Consider the following 24,645-nt stretch of genomic DNA (forward strand, 5'->3'; position numbering starts at 1 on the left):
AATAAACAGCTATTCTTCCTCTAGTGCATAAATTACTTCCTTTATGCACCAGTCAAACTAGTTTTGTCCATACAGGTTTGTCAAAGCTGAAATTGAGCTCCAAGTTCATAGTTCATAGTCATGAGTTCATGAGTTCATAGTCTCCTCCTGTCTATCCTAAATCCAATTCCAAAACCCTTTGTTAAAGTCTGGCTAAAATAAAAGTGTGCCTTTCATTAACTCAGATTTTTCAATCCAGAGCAGAGAGTGAAAAACAGATTCAAACATGTCCAAAACAAGAAACCATTAACATACACCAGGGTTTAAAACAGACAAGTATTAATCACCATCACGTCATACTTTGCCTTATCATGTTGTTGCTTTTTTTTAATCAGTGATTTACAGTGATCCTCATTAGGGCTCTGACTTCTCACTTGCTATCTGTCTGACCCACAAGCTTTTTCATATATGTTTAATATGAATTAGACTCTTGGCCCTCTCAGAGAGAGTGGGAGTTGTGGTTGTACAACATGGTGGCATGCATCTTCAGCATTGATAAGGAAGTCCTGTTGGGGAGGTGTTAACCCCATTTCTGAAATATTTGTGCAAGCACTGGCATGCCCTACAGCTAAAGGCCTTCATGCTGTGGATGCAGCAGCCAGGCTTTCTAGGTTACTCTATTTTTGAACTTTCAAAGGAAAGTGGGGGATAAATTCAACATGACGGTAATGTTTTGCTTGTTGTAAAAGTCCCATTGTCTGACAGCTGAGAATGTACTATTCAGACTTGGATAACTTGCCGTGTAAAGCCTATTTGGTAAGCATCTTGCATGTAAAATGTACAACAACATAGACATTTGTGTGTAAGCTAAGGATTTTAAAATATTTTCCATCAATGTCAGTAGTGTGGAACAGAGATAAGGAGCACAGCTCATTAGCTAAAGGTTGCCAATTTCATTCTCCCATAGGTTACAACAGCAGCGGCCTTTGACAAGGTAATTAACCTGAACAGCCTCCATAAACATCCAGCTATATACATGGATGATGTATAAAAAAATGAAAGCTATGCAAGTTGCTCTGGGGAAGAGTATCTGGTAAGTAGAGGTAATGCAACTCACAAAAAGAGAAAGAGAGCTCTTAAGTAATTTATGTATTTATTTCATTTAGATTTTGAATATAAATCTCAGACAACAGAAAAAAGTTACTAAAACAATAGATTGTACTAAATTATACAAATAATTAGAAAAGGAAATAAAAATACAGTTTGAACAAAAGTCTTCCCACATTTCATAATGATAGATTTCTTCTGTGGGTGGGAATGTACTCCGGCCCAACCCGCAACCACAGAAGTGAAGTACTAAAATCAGATACACGTCTGTTAACCGTTCCTTATTTAAAACTCCCATCGTAAGGTACGAAATTAAATGAGGTACAGGCAAAAAATTGCATCCAAGAAAAAAAAAAAAAAATCATCCTTCCATCAAGATCCCATAGGCGTCATTATCATTAACTTGGCTATCGATTATTACCATTCATCGATGCACAGGCTTTTGTATACTATGCTCAACTTGCTATGCTACGTACAAGTGCACAAAATTTCAGCTAGTAGATTCACAATCAGTGCATTGTATAGAATTAACACACATCCTTTATCGTTAGTACTGACATCCTGTTTTTGGCTGTACCTTTTCAGGTGGCAAAAGAGGTGGTTTCAAACGCCCAACTCAAAACTGCCACAAAATCAGTTTTTTTTTTTTTTAAAAGAGCACGCTGGCTGTTTTTATAATCCAATGCTGTGGTCTGACACTTTGCTGTAAATTGCTTTCTTCGGTTTGCATCATCGTTGCAGCTGTACGAGTGTTCAAGTGACAGTTTGGCTGAGTGACCAAAGACTGAGTGGCTCGTGGAACTTCTACTGGTGACAAAGCACAGATCATCTTAATGCTATGACAATAATAACATACTTAAGATTGTCTAACTTTGTTTCATTTTAGTTAGGGCTTTTATCAATATTTTCAACTGTAATTTACAGCAATGTGATGACAAATTTAGCCCTGCCGGGAAAACACAACGGTGAATGTGAACAAATTTAAGGCCAGGGAGAAAATGTCATTCACATCCACATACACATACACTCACACACACACAACAGCAAAGGAGGTAAGGAAACTGAACAGGAGGTTTGAGTACTACAGGGCTTGCATCTGTTTGTCCGCTGTTACAAACAGCCAAGACATATTTTATGAGGATTCAGCAAAATATGGCACCGCCATCTGTTTGCTCATGTGTCTGATTACAGTCTGATACAGTTTCCATTTAAAAATGATCTCTCAGTGACAGCTGAGATCACCACAAGAGCTCTGGTCAGAAAATGCACCTCATTTTCTGCAAAAGGAAAAACAGTCAAATGAAGACTAAAAGACACAAAACTACTAAAGCATCTGCTTTGCTTTCATCCTGAAATGGCAGTTGGTTTCATAGTTGCACCACAACTACCTCACGGCATGGAGAGGAGTTGGTAATATTCCAAAATATTAAAACACTTCTTTGTTGGTCTCTGTGTGTGCCCCTGTATACTACTTGCATTAAAATCTCTGTCCACCACAGTCACAGTGGAAGAGGTCTCGAAAAGAGGAAGTGTTTACTCAGCAAAAATCCACTGTCCACTTTCCAACGTGCTATCGTGAAGTCGACAAAGGGCACGTCCATTAGGCAGGACTAAGATACTCGTGTTGGACACTATATTGCTTCATTGCATCAAATGGCACCAGTACCAATTATCCTGACCTTCTGTCTTCTGCCCCCACAACAGCCCTGTTTTTGCTAACAGATCAATGAGGCCTGCAGCTGAAATACATCCTGGTTACCAAACAACATTTTCCTAATGGGCCTAGATTCAGTGTAATGACTATTTTTGCTTGTCCCCAATACTGACTCGCAAATTAAAGCAAAGATTAGTTTCCCCATCCCGTATGCTTTGTAAGAATCACTCACTCATACATTTAAAACAATTTGTTGCACAAAGTTAACAGAAAAGTGCAATACTGTGATACTGAATCTGGTCAGGGTGTACTTCACCCCCCCACAGGCCCACGTCGTCTACACCGCTGCACACCTCCGAGATGTAGCTGCAGAGGCAAATGTCCTGCAGTTTGATACGGCAGGGATATTGCACAAAATAGATGTCAAAATGGCAACGAAGTGAGTCAAATAACTCTCAGGTGAAATATGACACCGATCATATGAACAACAATAAATCCTGTGTAAGGTAAAAAAAAAAAAATACAGTTAAAAAATGAAAGTATAAAAAAAATCCTCATTATACACATAAAACTGGCAGACAAACCTTGCATCCTGCACTCATTCATTCAGCAGAAAGACAGGAAAAATGGCACAGTGGAATGATATGACCCCAGTCTTATTCACACAGCATGCTAATGACTGCTCCACCCTCAGAGCTTTGAGTTTTATCCCTCATAAAAATTATCAAATTTGCATTCAAACACCTCACATTCCTTGCAGTTCCAGCTGTTAAAACTTGATCTGGTATATATGGGTGTCCTAAAATATATCTTTTAGCCATAATACATCCACATGTCATTTTTCTTTTTAACCAAGTACATTAAAGTTACAGTAAATGAGTCTGTCTGAACAAAATGGGTAAAAAAAAAATAGGAGTGTTCCTCTTCACCCACAATACCCAGTAGTGTATGACTGGCTCAGAGGTGTCACATAATGTGTCTTCACCAATCAGAGGTGAGTGCAAATTGTGTCCAATGAGAAGGGTAAAATATCAATACCATTGATCTGGAAAATCTGTTACTGGCATAATGAACTTCCAAAATGCTTTCAAAAACAATCCAAGATAATTTTTATCAACTCTCATGGTGGAAAGTAAGTAAATAATATCAACTTATGGCAAACGGACATGAGTTACAACTGTATCACAGTGCATGTTGAGGGTACATTTCAACCCTTCCACAAGAAGAAAAGGCAGCATTCTGGGAAAATTTAGGCAGCCCAACTGATCTCAGTCAAAGCAGTGTACAAAGCTAACAATGACTTTCTCCTCCTCCTTTTGCTTACCTACAGTTTCACCTTATATTGTTTTTTCTCACACATCACCACAATACACATGCGAATACATGGGACTCATATGCCATATTTTGTACCAAATAAATTTTTTTAAAAAAGAAGAATTGAGATTTAAATATAATCATCCATCCTGGTTTTCACAATGGAAGAAGCACAGCAGTGCAGAGCTGCTGTGATCAGGCATGCCTTTCCATCTTTTCCCAGCCACTACGAAACTTAAAGGATGAAATGTGACAACATTTGAAAACCATTACAAGGAAAAAAAACACAGCTCCCGTCAGAGAAACAGGAGAGACTGATCCGTGCTAAAATAATAAAAAATAATAAATAAATACAAAGAAAGTGTGAAACACAGCAGAATCAGACCTGTGCCAACCTGAAAAGCCCTCTCGCCCTCCCCACCCTAAAAACGCCCCAGCGCCCATCCAGCCGTCACCAAGGTAACCTGAACGGGCAGAACCACCTGGGGCAGCGAGCTGAAGATGTGCTGGGAGGGGCCGGGGGGCGTGGCTACAGCATGGCGATGCTCTCTGGGTTGCAGTTGAGGTGGGTGGAGGTGCTGCTCCCTCCAGGTGACTTCAGGCTCTTGGTGCCGCTCCCCATTGCCCCGCCCCTCCCCCCGCCCCCGATGATGACCCCCGACCCCCGATGGTGGCTGCGCTGCAGGGCCACGATCATGGTGTCGTTGTTGACAGCGCCGAACTCGTAGGTGAAGGTGCCGTAGAAGATCAGGATGTCCACGGTAAAGACCCACTCACAGATGGCTGCCGCGTGCTGCAGGACAAAGCTCTCGTGGATGAAAAAAATGCCGCCTGAGGGGGGGGGGGGGGTGGCTGGGTTAAGGAGAACCAAGTCAATCCTTTACAACCGCGGTTTCTACCAGCTGACCACAAGGAGAACCATGTCAATCCTTTAAAACCATGGTTTCTGCGAGCTCCCCACAAGGAGAATCCAGTCAAACCCACTTCATACAAGCTGACCACAAGCGAAGTCAAAACTGGCTTTTTACAAGCTGAACACAAAGAGGATCAACTTAAACCTGGGGTTCTACAAGCTTACCTCAACAAGAATGAACACAAGCACGTAAGGCGGATAGTTCAACAATCCTATCCATACAATCAGTGAGCTACAAATTTGAGTGGCAAGAACTTCACCAGAGAGTTATCCTGAACCTGTTTTTGATCCTTTTGCACAATAGGTGACACTAAGTAGAACCAGAAAAAAACACATTGAGGATCAGTCAGAAATAGCAAAATTCTCTGCCTTTCATATCTGATGAGCGCCAGCCACCAAATGCTGTCTAATAGGTGTCGGTGTCTAGGTCCGCATATCACTCAGCAACAGAGCTCAGACAGCCGGTCTCTGAGGGTTTCGCACCCGGGCAGGAGGGCATGTTTTATTCAAGAGCTGAGCATTCTGCCTGGCTAGTCCCCTCCCAGGCCACAGTCCCCCAGTCACCCCCTCCCACACCACACCCCCGCCCCCTCTCCTCCCACGTCACTCCCAAACCCCACTACATTACATTCATTTAGCAGGCGCTCTTATCCAGAGCGATTTCCAGCACAATAGAACAGAAGTGTATCCATTCAAGTTGAATGAGCAACAGTGTCAAACCAAGCTAACAACACTCCCAGAATCCAGATCACAGAATCCAAAACACATCGCAATACTAAACGCAAAATCAGCAGTGAGTACTACAAGTAGCAAATGTTTCAGACACGGCCTCCCTTCCCCTCCTCTGAGGATCCTACTGGGGACTGTAGGAAAGGCGCCTCCACTCCCGCGGCCCAGCACGCCAGAGAGGGCTTTAATTACACAGGCGGTTAACAATTACACCACATTTTGCACCCCCACACACACCCCAGCCCGGCTGAGCTGAAAATAAACCAACGACAGGCATTTTTCCCCTTCTCCCCCACATACTGTCACTGCAAAATGCATGCAAGTCTTGCCTGTCTAATAATATTACTACTATTGTCTTAATAATATTGTTATTGATAACTTGTTAGTACTACTACTTCTTAGGGCCCCCACTTTTTGTCTTGTGTCAAGAACACTGAAATATCACATGCTAATGAAAAAAAGAATGTGGCGACCCCCAAGAACACAATCAAAACAAGTGCGAAATATGCATATTCCAGAGCTCCAGAACCCCCCAGCCCTCCCACCCTCATGGGAGCAGCCACCAGACCGTGTCAGGATACTAAGGACCAGGGAGACCAGGGCCCCAGCGGCAAGGGCAACGCGGACGTGGGCCATCCAGTAGTCGAGGGCGGTGACCGCCACGCGGTACGTCAGCACGCACTGCAAGCACACAAACAGCAGGCCAGCCGGGAAGGCCACGCCCGCCCCCACGTAGTGCAGAGACTTGGCATGGTCCACCTGGGGGGAGGGGGTGGGGGGGGGGTGGTTATGAGTAAATAGAAGAAGGGAAGTAGACTTTTTTTCCAAGGGCTGTAGCAAAAACATAGATAAGGCAGGCTTACAGAAGACAAACAGTCACATGTGAGAAAGTAACCAGAGGGCTCAGCTATTTTATAATCTAACAAGCAACCTTTCATATAAAACAGAGCAATGGCAACATGCCTGAAAGACCCTGGGAGGAAAATCTGAATTATAAGCACTCCCTTGGGGTCTATGGAAAGAGTGCACTCCAAATGAGTGTGTGTAAAATAAAGGCAGTCCCAGTTTTGAATGGTACATGAAAGTAAGGCACACTGTTCATCCCCCCAATAATGTACACACCTGAAAATAGCTACAGTAGTATACCCAAATCCACCAGAAATAGCATGCTCAACCTGCATACATCATGAGGGACCAGGTTGACTTCACAAAGACTTAACCTACACAGGACAGTTAGGCCAGCAATTGTAATAATGAATAAGACAACTACCAGCATGTGAATTACGCACTCATGATCAGACACAAGCACACGCGTGATTACAGTGGATGGTAAAGAGCATTTTATGTTCACCATTTCCTTTGCCCCCATCTCCTCCCAAAGCATGAAATGCCTCCCTCAAAAAACCTGACACAAATAATGAGTAATATGAATATTAATAGTCATTTACCTAAGAGAAACACAAACTACAGGACTATGCAGTTTGAGAGCCTATTAGGGCAGTCTATAATATTTAGCCACAGCGAGAAGTGCTACACTCGATATTCTCAGAGAGCCCACACATTCTCCATGCGGTGGCACACAGGACATTAAAGTTTAATGCAGTGGCTCTGGGCCGCGGGGGGGATCAGGGTAGGGCTAGTGCCAGCAGCAGCAGCACAGAGAGGCAGAGTGTCCACAGTCTGGCTGTCCCTGTGTTCTGCCAGCAGAGACTGTGATCTAAGGGAGAGGGATATTGATCTTGACAATTGTGGCGATCTTGGCAGTCATTAATTATAACCATAGTTTTTTTTTTTTTTCCATTTTGATTTCACACTGTTACACGATGTGTTCACAGTGTTTTATCGTGAGCTTGTGGTTTTCCACACCTCAGTGTCCCTGCCCTCTGCCAGCCGGGATCAAGAGGCCCTTGTAAAATGGAACAGCAACCCTTCACAAGTCATCTGAATGATGTGGTGATAACATTGATTATAGAAAGTTGTTTCTTTTTAGTTTGGTTTTAAATCACAGTTCACGATGTTTGCCGTTAGTCTGTGCTTTTATTCCCCCACCATGATTTGCTATATCCACAGTAAACTGATGGGGACGGCGGCTTTTTAATCATTCTTCCATTTCTCAAGGGAGGTCAGGTTTTGTGCTCCGGATCACAGCTGAAGAAGTTAGCAAACGGATCCATCATCAGAGCTCATCCGTCCGCTCCCCTTCTCACTCCCACCCCCACACTTCTCCTGCTGTTGCCTTTGCCCTCACTCTCGTTCCCTCTCCCTCTCCCTCTCCATAACCTTTCACCCGGAGACTCTCACCCATCACACGCCTCCCCGGTCCCTCTCACTGACCTGGAAATTGCCCACCATGACCAGGCCCAGGGCGTTGGTGCAGCCGGAGACCAGGGCGCTGGTGTTGGTCCAGCAGCGGTGGCTGTGCTCGATAACCTGGGCGTAGCGAAGCAGGCACACCATCACCACTGCAGGGACAGAGGGACAGAGGGGGAAAGGATAGGAGAGGACAGGGTAGGACAGTGGGACATCCATTACTGACAAGAAATGAGTGCCAGCCATACACGTGCTGACAGGGAAGCAAGCCTCTTCACTAAAACAATGAAATTTTCAAATCAATAAAAAAAAATAGTAAAAAGTTCCTTTGCTTCTCCCACAATTCCCTGAATCTTTGAATGGCACACAAATGTTCCTCCCTGTTCTTACTTATTGCCTATGGCTTTTCTTGCTAATTTGAATTTGTTCTTTCATTTAGGGGGTATGCATTCACACATGACCTCTCAATCATCGGAAACTGAAAAACACCTTTTCATGTAAAAGCAAGCTGCCCCGGACAGGGACATCTGTGAAACGGCACAATATTGACATAAACCAATAATACCTGCATCGGTTTATCTGACTGATGTAACGAGCAATGTTAATGTTGTGGGGAAAAAATGATTTGATACAGTCCCTGGGAGCCACGCGAAAGGAAATTTAGTCGAGTCACTGCTTAATTTCAGTAGGAAATCAGCACAGAAAGACCACTGCTTCTGTGACGAGAAAGAAATGATCACTCCCAAGTTCTGTACCTACGTGAAACATTAAAATCAAGGTATTGTTAGGGTGCATGAGGGCCTCGCGTATACTCTTCAGGCTTGTGTGCACACAGTGGTTTCCCAGCCCAGTGAGGAATGTATACAGGGTCAGAGAGGCGAGTCTCACCCATGAAAGCTCCCACGTTGCCAATCAGGCTGAAGAGACAGCTCTCCGGGGGGAATGAGCCACACTTACTGCAGAGAACAGGGAAAACAGGGCAAAAAGAAAAAAAGGAGACATTACACATCATGAACGGCTAAAACGATGAAGAGGAAACTACCACACACGCTACCACATGCATTTTCCCTTCCTGCCTGCTATTTATCAGGCAAATGGGAAATCTGTTTCTCCACATGGACAGAAGAGGAGCTGTGCCTGCAGTGTAGCAGAGCGTTTTACTGCGTAACTGAAGTAAACAGGCTCAAGTTTCATTTGGCTGAGGGGATTATGCTATTTGTGAATTAATTTGCATCACCCATACAACACGCACGTCCGAATCAATGAGTTTCGCCCGCTGTCGGCAAGCACGTCCCAACAAGGCTGTTCAGGATGTGCTCCAACATGACGGGAAAGGAGAAGCCTCTGATTCCAACACTGAGCCACATTGTCCTCTGAACAGACAGATTTTGTTTCTGCGTCCGCCTTTGCTCTCTGTCCCACCTCTCCGTCTCCTTTGCCGCCTCGTTCACGTCTCTGCGGCTTCAGTGTGCGTGTCTGCGGCGGAGGCCGTGAATCAGCAGCGGCACACAGTTAAAACAAAAGGAGTCCCTGTCTGAGAACTCACGGGTCCAGGGAAAGAGCCGTGAACTGATATGAACGCTGACGGCAACGGGTGCGAACAGGAGAAATACAGAGAGAGCAAGAGACTGGAACTGGGAAAAACAGCACAAAACAGAGGGAGGGACAGAGAGAGAGAAAGAGAGAGAGAGGAAGAAAGAAAGTGAGAGAGAGAGGGAGAGGGAGAGGGGGGAGAGGTAAAAAAATGTGAAAACACAAGACAGACCTAATGAGGGGGATGTCCTGCAGAGTGCAGCAGGTCTTGGGGAAGCCCGGCTTGGCAGTCTCCTCCGTACACGTCACATTGTACGACCTGAACCCAACACCATACATGCCAAGAGTTACAGAGAAACATTTAAACACCATTACCATTTGCCTGGATGTGAACTGTACCAGATTCCTGAAATCACCCAAGTGAACAAACCTCATTTTATATGTACAACCCAAATTTTAACAGCACCAATTTCCAAAGTTTGATAAATAATCTGTGTGATGTCACTTCATGCAATGTTAGTTGTTGACACTACTTGGTATAGTTTGTGGAATATGTGTACGTGTGATGTAGCCTATTAACTGACGAGCAATGAGAATGAAAGTAAAAGCGTTACAATCCTGAGCCTCAGAGTCACTGAGAAACAATCGAAGCGCTTTAACTTTGTGGCTACAGCTGCAGCTAACAATTACAATGGCTGTCAACTGTTTGTTTGCTACTTTTCAAACAAGCAAACAGAGCAAAAACGACTGACAACAGCTAGGAAGTATGAGCCGCAAAAAAAAGAAGGAAGCTAGCATTCTTACCAGTTCTCTACAGGACACACGTGATGGTTCATCACTGCCATAGCGTAACTGCACAGAGCAGAACACACATTTTTTTCAAATAACGGTACAGACCTAAATCATCCAACAGACATTAAAATCCATTTGAGCTCCTGAACAAAATTAGACCAAGGCAACACATACTGAATAATTCAATCATTTATAACTTCACGCTGATGACGCTTCCGCACAATAAATAACAGGCCATTAGTAATGAGGTTACTTTATAAATGACCTCCAGGGATTTGCCATTTCCAGGGATTGACGTTGCTCGTTTACATATTACATTTAACCACCTGACTGATGCCCTTATACCCATGAAGCAAAGGTGTAACACATACTGAGGCCACATGAACAACAGTACTAATACAGGCAATGGCAGACCACACCTGGGCATGTATGAGTTTGTCACACTGGGGTAGAACACCCAGTCTGATACTGAATGCAGAATAATTTCAAAATAAATCGACAAGTGCAACAGTACTTAACGGTAATATATAGGAAAAACAGGGGAGACTAGATGCAGAGAGAACAGATGGGCCTTCAGTCTATGGTGGAAGGCAACCAGCAACTCAGCTCTCCTGCCATGGCCAGATAAAGAGTTGCTGGCTGTCAACTCCGCTGTCCTGGCCACAGACCAGGACGATCTATATTCACACGGTCTACATTCCCCAGTTGCTATGTCACAACACCACAGGCAGCACCGAGCACGCGAAAGCACCCTGGCACTGTTCGGCGACGGAGACTCACACGATCCATATTCCTGTGATGGAGAAGGCGGAGAGGCTGACGGGCAGGACGATCCAGGCAGTCATTGGACAATCGGTGTGGCGCCTGTGTCCAAAGCATGAGGGACAGGAGGACAGGCAGAAGGAGAGGCGAGACGGAGGGGGGGGAGGCACGGCAGGGCGGGGAGGGGCGCTAACGGGTCAGGACACACGGGGAGGGGGCATGAAGGAACGAGGGGGATAAGCAGCACTGGTCCTGCACCACTGGCACCATCAGACACACACCACCTCCCAAACCTGGTGAGAGACGGAGGGAGGAGAGATTAGCAAGAGAGAGAGGAGGTGAAGGAGAAGGGGGTCCAGAGAAAAGAAGAGAGGGTGATGATCAGAGTGAAGGAAGACAGAACTGTGTAACTTCACTTAGGTTTCTGTTACCCTCTGATGTGACAAATTCAACCAAGAGAGTACCATGTCTAACTTAACTAGATGAGATCTCATTAAGGTGGTTGAGAAAATACACATTACAGCAAATGATGCTATCGAGACAGTCATCGGTTGTATCTATAATACTTTGCAGAACTGTAGGATATGCACACTGAATTATCTGAAATTTCTACGTGTTAAACCACTACATGCCATTGTCCGACAGATACACGCTTCAAGTTAAATAATGTTATAGTACAACTGTTACAATCTACATAATGTTTAAAAACAAAGCACCGGCATTTTCAGAGCAGCAGTTAAATAATACGGCGATCATAAAACAAATTAAGCCACTCATTCAAGATATATCTAGTATACAGACGCATCTCGGTAAAGTTCAAGTTCAAGACAACCAGCTGGCTAGCTAGGTAGGCAACTACGGCAACATGAGGGAAAGTATATAAAGTAAGATCAGCTAAGCAGTGGTGGCATAGTTAGCTAAAATTGGTGAAATATCAAAGGAGCTTCGTGCAAAGAAAGCATTGATTGCAAACATTTTAGGGTAGCTGGCTACTTAACTATTTAACTGAGATAACTATTTACCTGACAGAGACAGGTAAAATCCCGATAAACTACTTAATGAGACAATATGCGAAAAGGCAGCCACATAAAAAGTGACGGTATCCACTGTGCAGAAGAGACAGCTGAGGGCGCAAATTAAATAAAGTAGCAAGCTTTAGCTGGGTAGCTAAATAGCTACATTTGATCGTTAACCGAACCGCCAAGTCTCGCCAAAGATCTACAAACGGGCAGTTAGCTAACGTTAGTAAACGACGGAAATTTAGCTAGCAAGCAACACAGTTACCAAACTTACTAAGCAAGCTAGCTTAAAGCTAACTATTCTAGCATTAATCACATAACATTACGCAGAACGCCAAACCCTTGAGAAATTCCTCACCAAAAACATATTTGTGCCTTACTAACTAGGTAATTAGCCTTCTTTCTAACGTTAGTTAGTTAATGTTAGCCATAACTAAAGTACATTGTCTTACTACCTAGCACTTAGTGTCACGTACCGTTATCCTACCTCCCGGCTGGCGAGGAAATACGCTAAGCCAGCCGAACCGCTGACGGCCGAAGTAGCTATTTAGATAGCTGGGCAACTTCAATCAAATGAATTAAAATTTCAATAGTATAGCTAGCCAGTTGACGAGATATACTGTACGGCTACCTGGCTAATCAGTTAGTTGCTTGTTATGTATGTAACCTGCTCCAGCAAATTAAGTAGCGGCAAGCTAGTTTTACAGCTAATGTTACCTTAGCCAGCAACCTAGCGGAGCCTGACAAATTATGCTGGTAGTGTTTTTACAGGTAGCTAATGTTAGCTAGCTAGCTAACGCAGCGGTCAGCAATGCTGTTGGTCCAACGCTTTCTCTAGGCGCTAGGCAGCTAAAGTAAGCTCTGTAAAGGTCCGACTTTATCGTGCAGCATATTTTGGAAAAACAAATTTGCCATGCATAACATACCCAAACCCTGCTATCCCGTCTGCGAACCTACTCAACAACCTTGATGTTCCCTTTAAAATAATAATCCATTCGACTCGAGCCTTGGCGCAATACATCACACAGCTACATGGTACTTGTAGTTTTATATGTGACTCGTGTCGCTTTTGTGATAGCACAAAAGAAATTCATACACACTACGACCACCAGAAGTCAATGCGCAAACGCGGAACGAGAAAAGTGTATTTGCATGTGAAGTTAACCAATGAAAAGTTGAAGTTTTGCGCTGGTGGGGGAGGGGTGGGGAAATGGGGTTCGACGGAGTCGCTCCTGGGTCTTCCGAGGCTCTCATCTGTAGAACTGTGGTTTCTTGGTTAAAGAGCAACGCACGGATATTTTCGTGTTATTACTGACATTGAAAAAAATGGTTTACCTACATAGGTGCAGGTATAAGCATGCAACCCGAAGAAAAAAAACGCTACTGTCGAGTACCGCTTCTGGATTGTGTCTATAACGGTGTAGTTTAGGAATTTAGTTTTTTGTCAATTTGTATAAAACTGCCTTTGCTGAAACACACATAATGGGAACAGAAGAACCAAAGCTTTTTCAACAGAGTCGATTTAAATGAGTGATATTTCTGTTGAACTCTTCTCATGTGCGGCTGGAAACAGGTTGCAATAAAAGAAAGGCAAAGGGCAAGCAAGAGGGCAGTACTATGACTCAAAACCCCTGACCATTAAACACTGGATTTTGTTTCAGTGACAGATATTATCATATAAACGAGGAATTATATTACGGGCCAGCTGCAGCAAGTTGTACATGTTCACAGGCTGATCCTGTTGTCAATGAGCAGCTGTGACCCAAGTAATCTCCACCTCCAAGTCACATTGCAAACTTGGGATCGTGGTTTTGAACTGGCAATCAAATTACAGTAATCATGCCTGCATTATTTTAGACCAAATTGTTTCCTGCTTGCAATTAACACAGTGTCTGACCACTGCCCCCTAGAGGAGCCTAAAGGTGGTTAAAATAGCCCAATTTCCACTGGGACTTTTTTCTCTGGACCTCAAAGCAGTTTTACCCACTGTGGTAAATGTCGTCTCGTGAAATTATCAGTCAGGAGGTCTTCCTGACATCACTCCGGAGAGTTTTGCTGACCAATTTACCCACTGTGTATTAGTGCCCCCCTTGTCTCACACACACTCTCAATCACATTAACACTCACATTCACTCTCACGCATTTACACACACATACACAAACAAATACACACACAGGTTTTGGCTTGATTTCCCCCAATTTGTTAGAATTCCCTATATTACCTTAATTTTAAGCTGTTTAGCCAGAAAACAGCTTCAAAACTAGCTTTACCTGCTGACATAATTTGTTAAGGCACCTCCAGCCTTGGTCATTGCAACTCTATGCTTGTGTTCAGTGAAAGGTATGTGATTGGTTAATATCCTGTCAATCACACGTGCTGTTGAGCAAGAGTAGGGAGTTGCTCAAACACAAGGAAATTTGGCCATTGTGATTGGACTGTGACTTGGCTAGGTCATCCCACTAGACTTGTTCTACTTATTTCCTGGCAACGCGTGTCTACAGCCGAAGCATGGAAAGTACCGTAAAGCGCATGTTTGCGTAAGAACATGTTTAGCTAGATAACCGCAAAGCCAGGGTTCTTATCTTGTTCAACGAATTTCCAAACATGCAATATCCCCTAAATTAACTGTGGGGGAAAGAGAGCTTGCAGCACTGTGGCGTGGTGGTGAGGCGTACAGCTTGCAATGAAAATTTCCTGGTTCAAATTTAAGATGGGCCACTGCTGTTGTACTTTTCGGCAAGGTACTCAACGTGAATTGGCTCAGTAAGTACCCAGCTGAAAACACAGAATAACATGTAAAAACTGAATAGAACTGAAAGCTAGTTCAGTTGTTTCTGCTCAGCAAATGTACTGGAAGGTTTCAGCTTTTGTCTTAGTGCATGATGAGGTAAGAGAAACATTACAGAGCAGTGGGAAGCACTACGAGCACCACAGTTTTGTGCTATGTTAACCACTAACATAGAGGAGCATAGTGAGGGGTGACAACCTTGTGATGCTGCTAGACTGGATCCACAGACAGACCAACTTGCAAAAATGAAACTAAAATCTAAACCAATATTTTGTATGGCGTTAAGCCAATATAATACACTCCCTGTATTTCCCATGAGAACAAGGTGCGTTTTAATATTTCAACTGACGACCAGAATGAGACCAGCTTGGTGCCACCATTGGAATTTGTTTTTCCATTTTTTCCCCACTCTTGTGTGAATGTTATGATCATAGTCATGCCATTGAAGAGAAGATAAGGGATTGTGGTGAGCGTTTGATGGAGACAGAAATTTCCTGAGAATGTGTCCCCTACAGACCAGATCACATTAGCTACATATGGCAACAAATTTTACTGTAACTTTACAATAATTATACCAAGTCTAATATTAAATTGCATAGCTGTTGTTTTTATTGTTGATGTTACATAAAAGAACACATGACTCATTTTAGTGCTTTCTCATAAAAAAATGTATGCTCTATTATTCAACCTCACACAAAAATACAGAAAAAAAAACAGACAAAAACTCTCGTAACAGCAGAAAAATAAGAAAACAAGTATGATGATATTTTAATCAAGGAAAAGCAACAACACAATGGAAAAGGTACAACTGTTTACATCACAGTTGAGAACAGGAAGGATAAATACACCACAGATCACCACACACCCCTTCCTTGTACATTCCCTCACAACAGTTTTCATTGGAAGCAGGGTTTCTTGCACAAAACCACAGTTTGTTGTATTTTCCCGTTTCTTTGTTTTGTTTCAGGCTAGTTGGCACTGGTACGATGTATTATACTTTTCCGACAAACACAGTTTCTTGTATTCCTGTGTTTCCTGGTTTCGTTTCAGACCAGCTGGCACTGTTTATTCATCACAGATCTCTACTGTGGCCCCATCCCCCTTCTCATCACAGTTGCTATTTCCACATGCATCGGACATACTACAAAGAGGCTGTCAACCAATGGTAGGGTTTCACGTCCCAAGATGATAACTTTTAAAGAGACAATTCAAAACTGAGTACTGCTTAGGTTTTGTCTTTCCTTTGTGAAATCCTGATTGATAGAAACCCATACTATGCTTGTTTTTAGACAGACAGACACACACACACACACACACACTTATGTGCAGATAAATGGAATGATAGATGTTTGCCAATTATTCCCGAAAAATAAAAACCCACACATGTAAATATATCTGCACGGTACTACTCCACATTACGTCAGTTTCAGTTCAGAACATATTTAAGCTGAAAATAATTTCGGTTTTGTTTTCTCTGGTAAGATTAAGATAAGATCATACAACAGAGACTAAGCTTTCAGTCCCCATTCCACTTTAAAGATAACAGAACCCTTTACCATTTTTTACATTTTGGGGCACAACAAGTAGCACTGTTTGAAGCCAGCTTTATGTTTGATCCATATTCAGGGAAATAAAAACCACGGAAAAACGATCAAACATGCAGTTGCACGTAATGTAGAGCAGGTGCCATGTGGCTCAAACATGCCTGATTTATCTTGCCTGTTAGAGCCTGTTGGGCACCATGTCTGACTGCCAGCTTTTGCAGTTGCGTAAATAACAGGTATGTGCTTCACGTATGCTGTACCATCTTATCCTATGATATCCTCCTATTGAAGACTTGTGTGAAGAGCTCTGTCTGGCTAAGAAAATCAAAGACTCAGCAGCATTTAGGAGGTCAGAATAAACCTCACCAACACCTTGTCCCTTCCCCCTGCATTATCATCTTTCCTACCACTAACAGATGAAGAGGATCCTCCTTGTCTCCAGTCCTTTCACCTATTTCTGCCCCATTGCTCTGTCTTTGTCTCTCCCTCGCTCTCTGGCAGTGCTATGGTCCACCGGCCTTCACAGTTTGCTCAGCATTGGAGTCGTCTGTCTTATATGAGCTAGCCAGCACGGCTATGATGATCACCAGCAACACCAGCCCTACCAGCCCTCCAACAAGCAGGACCTTCATCCTATTGTTAGACGAGCGTTTCTTCTGCTTCACCTTCACTGCAGTCTTAGAGAATTTCATGCTCTGGGGATACAATCAAAGAAAATTAACAGCAGGGCAAAAACAGAAAGCAAGTTTGTGTGTTATGTTTCTTTTTTTCATTTGTCAAAATAGAAAAATCACGAACCATCCAATTGGTGAGCTGGCCTCATATGCATGCACATATTTCACCTGATTTTAATGCAGCTTACCTCTTCTTAATTTTATTATTTCAATTCCACAGAGTTTCCTGTGGAATTAAGTGTGTCTACATATTCAAAGGACATAACTGATCCCCCCAAACACAATTACACACTCACGCATAACCATCAACTGTACCAGCTGTCATACATACTCATTTCACTGATGCCCTAGAGGAAGAAAAGTTTCTAAAAGAAGGCTTTCTAAAAGTGTGGTATCTTGCTAGTTTTACAGTACCTCAGCCCAGGCTTACCTGCTGCCGCAGAAGTTCACTTCTGGTGTCGAGGTCCTTAAGGTGTTCTCGCCGCTCATCTACTTTTTCAAAGTTTTCCTTCATGATGACCTTCACCTCATCCACCTCCTTCTGCATCTGCTCCAGACGGCCATCCCCACTCTGTGATGTGAACAGTCATGGTTAGCCGTCCAAAATGAAAGAGGCAGAGAGAGGCTGCAGGTCAGGTAGGGTTAACTCCAGTACTGTATGATGCCAGGGAGTGAAAAAAAACTGCTGAGATGAAATTTCCATTAAAAAAACCTGACAGGTCATGACCGGAAACCAGGTAACAGGTCAACCGGAGTGCATAGTGTACAGTGCAAATCAGTACTGGTCAGTAGGTGGCAGTGTAGTTTGGTGAGCTTGCACACCAAAGGTCACAGGTTCGGGGGGATGGGGGGTTATACTCTGAGCAAAAAGGTCTAGAACATACACCAGCTTGAGTTACTGAACATAAATTACATAAATTACAATGAGAAAAGGAAATATGACATGAGAGAGCACACATTCATCTTTGAGTGTCAAGAAACATAATAAGTAATAAGAAACATGTAATTGGCTGTCCCACATCTTCACTTCCTTCCCTATAAACTGGAAGTTAGGCTGGATTCAGTCCGGTTGTTTACTGTAAATATCCTAGAATCTGTCTTTGGAACATGGATGTTGCTGCTATGGGAGACAGTGAGGTCACACTGTCATTGTTGCCCCCTCAACAAGGGGCACATACATCCGTAAACAGCAATCCATTCTTCACCTTGGTGACACTCAGGTGTAGTGTAAAAACAACCTGAAAATGTGCTCCTGTTAACACGAGTCCAAGTAAAAAATAGTGCTGATAGATAGTGAGGTGTTTGTACGGGGTTAGAATATGTTTTTTTTTTTCTTTCACTCCTGTTGGGGTTTGTGGTGCTCTTGACCCTCTGCCTAAAGACCAAGAGGTGAGTCATTTCAGAAGAAAGGATTTCAGGGGTCTAGGATAAAATGAATAATGGTAGGGTGACCATACGTCCTCTTTTTCCCAGACATGTCCTCTTGTTGGGACACATTTTTTAGATCCCAAAAAGAGGACATGTCTGGGAAAAAGAGAACGCATACCTCACTCTAATAATGGTTTGGTACAAGCCAGACAAACAAGTTTTGCAGACAAGTAGTCTCAGACACTTCAGTACTTCGGTATTAATATTGTTCATTTTCTTTAGCTCAATAACAGAACTCATAAAATCAAGCAAGCATTTTTTCAACAGAAGTAAGGAAAAGTAGTTGCTAGGTCTTATTATTATTTCGCAATGGTAACAAAATACTGTAGCTCTGTCATGTAAAGTTTACACAATTTAAGGGTAATCATTTCTTATAAACACTTCTCTGATTCAGAGATGGTTTTCCTTTCTGTTTCCTCCTCTTGTTCTATTTCTATCTCCTACCGTCGTGACTGTACCTGCCATTTCAGGTAGATGTCCCTCCCCTCCCTTCGTGATTGTTAGCATTATTGCTGTCTCCTTGCGTAAACAAAACTCGGCTACGGTAAATCCGAACCCGCGCCAGGTCCTAATAGTGACCTGTGCTTACCAGGTCGCCACAGGGGCGGACATTGCACATTACTTTAAAATGGCACAGTGTATGACGGTGTATGCCCTCACAATCTACCGGTTCAAACTTGGCCTCTTGCCAACATTGTTACTTTCTACACAAGACTTCGAACCAGTGTGCAATTTGTAACGAAAGATGTAATGTATCTGTACATAATATAATATTCAGACTCATTTTCATTACATAAGTACAACAAAAATATATAAACTCATGGCCATGCATGGATTGACTCTTTGCTCGCTGTCACCATATAATGGCCACATTATATGACTCTAAATATCTAAAGTCGAATATACTTCAATGAGAAGACATCAACAAGCACACAATCATTGCAAAACATCTGTATAAGACATCACGAAAGGGAAAGTACCGTGAAGTCCTGGAAAGGACGCAACAATCAGATTTGCGTTTGAAATACACACCTCGCATCGTGGTCGCGATTCAAACATTTGACAGCAGTCAAGTAAATACAGCGATTTTTCTGTGGTCTATATCAACTTACCATGTTTTCTCGGGATGTGTGTTTAACGTCCTTCAGAGAATGATACCGAATTCACTGCGCTCTTACTGTTCGCCGTGAAAGCGTCGGTTGTAGAAACGGTCGCTTAGGTCTGCTGAAGGTCCGATGTTCAGAATACAAAGTACGCTGTTGGCACTTTCACTTTACCACTTAATTCTCTCTCTCTCTCTCTCCCCCTTTCTTTCTGTCTTGCCTTAATCGACGGGCCGCTCTGTTTTCTCCCTTTCCCTTTGAGCTGCATGCCAATGTCTCAGGTAAGTACCGTGGGTTGTCCGTAGGCATGACGTATGACCATAGCTTCTGACATATCAAATTACCTCCTCTGCCCGTAGGGTAGAGAAGGAGGCGACATATCATCTCATTAGAGCATGCAACTATACTGTACCCTCATAACTAGCTTTTCTTCTCCATTTTTGACAGAAAATGGGTTTTTTTGGTTATTATTTTTGGTGAGGATTTCTTACAAACATAAGACTTACAAACGTTTATTTGAATAGTTCGAGTGAAAACACACACAGAGAGCGGTACGGTATGATATAGAGAATCACCGTGATCAAGTCTCATCAACTCATGTAATGATCTGTCACGCGACTTTATTTGCCCTTTGATTGTGTATTGCAATGTGTCGTGTGCTCATGTACTGTAAAGTTTAATTATTTCTTAAATAAACTCATTTAATGATACAGCCTGCTCTCTAGTCACTAGCCTTAATTGACTACCCTGCTTGTTAAGTTTCATCACGATACTAAGCTCAGGATTCGTTTATGGTTTGTAGCTTGTATTATGTATACTGTACCTGCCGGTCGGGGTAGGCAGACTACGCTGCAATGTATGTTGCGCACCCTCTAGTGGACTGTTGACGGGTTTGACTTAATGCATGGTTTGTGGAGGATATTTCTGCCAATATTCATTGATTATACTGGTATATTAGAAAAGTAGAGGTGTTGACAGACCCAATGCAGTTATTTCTGACCTCCAATTAAAACAAAAGTACAAAACCCTGTTGTTACAAACCCAATAGGTACAGTCTATATTTTATTCTACACGAGAATATTTACATGAACAGTTAGAATTGATACAATTTGTCATGCTTGTTTCTGAAATGACGGTCGTTGAAAGCACTTTAGGCGTTACACTAATCGTGCAAAGTCGCATGCGCAGAACAATAGTTTGCATGCTAGAATTCGGGTGGATAATGAGTAATGGTTTCCCTCTGTTCAGCGTTGGTTGAACACATCTGTTTGAAAGTTCCTGGTATGTCAGGTATATTTACATATAGCCATTTAGCAGACGCCTCCACCCAGCTGGACCTAAAAAAGTGTTCAGTGGTTGGTTGTACGACTCAGAGGAGGACTAAAGTATGGCGGCAGTTGTGTACCTCGTACATTGAAAAATCTTGTGTGCAGAGACCAGTCTCTTTTGCTAGCTGCCATAACTATAGCTTTTCTTCATTAAACATCTGTTTAAGTCATGGTCGACATAAGCAAGACGGGCGCCTATCCTACACAGAATTGTACCTATACAGCTATGAAAGAAAGTGCATTCACTCAGTAATTGGTTCCGAGGCAAAAGTTTTTATCTGCGAACATTCTATTCAGAATACCAGATTGGAAGACCTAAACATGCAAACTGGATCGGATCCAGGCACCAAAGTTAATTATTTCCATATCGATGGTGTTTCTATCCCATAATGCAAAGCGATGTTCTTTCGCGTTTATGCCTATAGCGTTGCACTCCCCCCTACTCTGGCCACCAATAGAAAGTGCCTTTTGGCTGGCTTACTACGACGGTGAAAGAAAGAGGTAATATTTTAGTCGACACTAATCTGTAAATTTTCTTATTATTAAATGCATACCAGTACCTATTTACAATATTATCACACTAGCAAGATAATATATAAGTTAGCGGTTGACTGTCCCGAGCGCTTTTTTTACTGCAAGTGCAAGGGATTCCCAACCCAAACGATAGATATATTGACGCGAATACAATAAGTGCATTCTAATTCTTTCAACTTGGCTGACAGGGAGATCTGCCTATCAGATGTAGGTCAGGGCAAAACTCCTCCCTTGTGCCTATGCGCGCCGGAAGCGGCTCTCTCACGTCCGAGGAAATCTCATCCAACAACGGGACAACGGGATGAAGCTGAAAGCCGTGGAGATTTGAAGGGACGATTTGATCCCGAGAGGCAGAGTCCGAGAAGAGAGAGTACGGCGCACCACCGGGCACGGAATCGAGGTAACTAGCCGGACATTCGTGCTCTTTTTCACTGGTGTAAATGCAACAGTATATTAACTGAGGAATGTGGGGGCCCTTCGACGTCGATTATTTGGGAGGTGGTAAGCGAGCTTGCATGCTTGGTAGCTAGCTGGCTAGTTCGCCCGCTACCGAGCCAGAGAGATGGTAGGTTTACAGCAGCAGCGGCTCAGTGATGTGTACGTCCTCTCATCTCCTCGCAGCTTATGTCTAATTACATAAACAAATGCTTTGGTTAAGTTGGCAAACTTGTAGCATCTTGCCGATGCGTTGGACAGTGTGGCTTGCCATCTAACGTTATGGTGGTGAACCTTGCTAGCTAGCTAACGTTAGCTAATATAGTTCCTAGTTTGTGGGCAGCATCGATGATGTGGTTAGCTTCATTGGTCGATCTGAATAGAGAGGAAGAACTCCCACAGATGGTAACTTGTACGAAAAAATGATATAAGCACAGTAGTGCCAGTTTCCTCGTATTTTTAGTCCAGTGTTTGACAGACAGCTAGCACGAGTCGTTGTGCGATTTGCGATTAGCCGATGAGCAAAATGGGTAACGTGAGTTGCCGTTTTCTTAATCCGTAGAATTACTCTGATTTTGTGTGTAAAATGTTTTACAACCCATTCATTTTTGTATTGCAGTGTAGATATGAATCCCCAAAACAAAATTTACAGAAACACCTTTGGTTTGGACTATATTAATTGATCTTTGATCCCCCCGGACAGAAGGTAGGGGTTTTGAGTAAATAATCGGGCACTACAGAAATTATATAGAATGTCATCTGTCGTCATGAAGTTGGTATTTGCTTACCTTTCTCATTACTTAATAACAACAAACAAAAGTTGCATACATGGTATCATCATTCGTTAAATTACACGTGTTCAATCATACATTCAGTTTTTGTAATTCCAGTTGTAATATGTGCATCTAAAAATGAACACAGGGAAAGTGGTTGGTCTCGTCAGTCATTTTGCAGTTTGACTTAAGCGGTATTAACGAAGCTAGCTAATTACAAAGTTGATTGATATTACAGTATGTAGATCAGCGTTAAAGGGTCACGAACTTGTTTTTTTTTTTTTGCCATGTCCAGCCAAGCAAATTTACTTCGTTTCTCGTCTGGTATTTATCGCTGCATTCGACCGTGATGTCATTGCGGTTATTCAGAGTATTGTATCGATCGTGGCAGGTTTGTTAATATGTTTTCGGTATGGATATTCTTGTTAAAACCTTAAAACTGTAGATAATGTTCTTTTAGCCGTAGTATAGTTAAGACGAATCCATCACATGGAGCCCTTTTTGGACTAAAAGGTAGGACTAAATGTACTGAACGTTAGCTGTAGCGACAGAGTAAGACCATCGGGCAGTGTCCCGTCACTTTTCCATTGGTTGCCTTTGAAGAATTACGTGATAATCTTTGGCGTCCAGACCAGCTAAAGCGTGGTCAGTTGCTCTTGCCATTACTACCATTAGGACAGAAACAGTTTTAGGGTGAGGGAAAATGACCATATAAATTTTATCATGAGATGTCAGGAGCGTGAACTCAGTAACCGCAGACTTACGATTGGAAAGGAAGCTCGAAATGGTAGGATTAACAACCTTGGGGCTTTCAGAGTACAGATGGTTGTGGCAAGATCACGTTAGTGTCACGGAAGGCAGAGGCAGGGGTTATGGTATCCTTAGGATCGGAGAACGGAGGACTCATTGGGAAAGGAAGTTTGTCTAACTACAGCGATTCACTAAACTCCTGTGCTGTTTGTCAGGGCAACAGGGAATCACCACAGTGTCACTCAGAGGCCCTCCCAAAAAGTACATTGAGTTCTATGCATTTTGGATTTTAGGTTAGAAACCCTTATTTATCTGTGGTTTAAACAAAAAAAAATGTAGTGCCACATCTTCAAATTGTCTTGGATTACCAGCCTTTCCGTAAGAAAAACTGGCCAGTGAGGTGATGGAAACCCCTCAGAGGTTGTAGCCTCTGTATACTTCATCTTCTGCTCCTTTTAAGATTAATATAAGCAAATTAATATAGATGTTTGTGGAGTGGCATCTCAGTATACAATTAGTAAAAATCTCTATACAACGCAGTGAGTAATCTACAGCTTGTAGTAAGTAACTGGGTCCTATTTCAACATGTTAACGTTCCGATCTATCATTAGCCAGTCTGTTAGGAGAATTCAGCTTCCTCGTCTTTTAGCACATTATAAGGCATTATCCGTTGCATGCATAAGAAAGCAGTATTTGGGACAATAGCGATCACACACGCAGGGTAATTCTGGATTATTTCCATCAGACAGCGATGAATGCAAATTTCCCCTCGCTCACTTCCTCATCGTCTCTCTGTCCCAGGCCTGGTGAGGATGTTGTCCACTGTTCCGGCCGATCTGAGAGGGGGCCAGCAGATGCCCCTCCAGGCGCCGGGCCCGTGCCCCCTCCCCCTGCTCTACCAGGAGCGCTCACCCAGGGGGGTTGCCCCCTGCAGGGACCAGAGGAAAGTGGGGGCCGGGCAGCAGGGGGAGGAGCCCGGACAGGGAGGTGGTGGCGGCGGGCGGCCCGAGGGGGACGGTGGGCAGAGGCAGGCTGCGGGCAACCCGAGGGAGGGCGTCTGGGAATCTGGGCTCAGCTCCAGCGGTGCCTGCCTCACCTCTGGACACACGGACCCGCGAGGAACAGCAGGACAGACGGACAGAGAGGGACCTGAATCTCAAGTATGTCATGTTCTG

General features: G+C 43.3%; 2 protein-coding genes across 2 annotated transcripts; both read right to left on the reverse strand.

The window, feature by feature from the left end:
• Positions 1-1,265: 1,265 nt before the first annotated feature.
• LOC118777748 (transmembrane protein 150A-like) lies at positions 1,266-13,088 on the reverse strand. Its single transcript, XM_036528888.1, has 8 exons — positions 13,039-13,088; positions 11,112-11,386; positions 10,344-10,391; positions 9,772-9,858; positions 8,895-8,962; positions 8,031-8,158; positions 6,278-6,455; positions 1,266-4,885 (listed from the first exon to the last, which is right to left on the reverse strand). The coding sequence occupies exons 2-8, from the start codon at positions 11,174-11,176 to the stop codon at positions 4,584-4,586; spliced, it is 876 nt and encodes a 291-aa protein (XP_036384781.1). The 5' UTR covers positions 11,177-11,386; positions 13,039-13,088; the 3' UTR covers positions 1,266-4,583.
• Positions 13,089-15,633: 2,545 nt separating this feature from the next.
• Positions 15,634-19,923, reverse strand: LOC118778080 (vesicle-associated membrane protein 5-like). Its single transcript, XM_036529416.1, has 3 exons — positions 19,660-19,923; positions 17,550-17,690; positions 15,634-17,140 (listed from the first exon to the last, which is right to left on the reverse strand). Exons 1-3 carry the CDS (start codon positions 19,660-19,662, stop codon positions 16,949-16,951), a joined length of 336 nt encoding a protein of 111 aa, XP_036385309.1. The 5' UTR covers positions 19,663-19,923; the 3' UTR covers positions 15,634-16,948.
• Positions 19,924-24,645: the final 4,722 nt, after the last annotated feature.

Source organism: Megalops cyprinoides, chromosome 5, assembly GCF_013368585.1.
Source record: "Megalops cyprinoides isolate fMegCyp1 chromosome 5, fMegCyp1.pri, whole genome shotgun sequence".
Lineage (NCBI taxonomy): Eukaryota > Metazoa > Chordata > Actinopteri > Elopiformes > Megalopidae > Megalops > Megalops cyprinoides.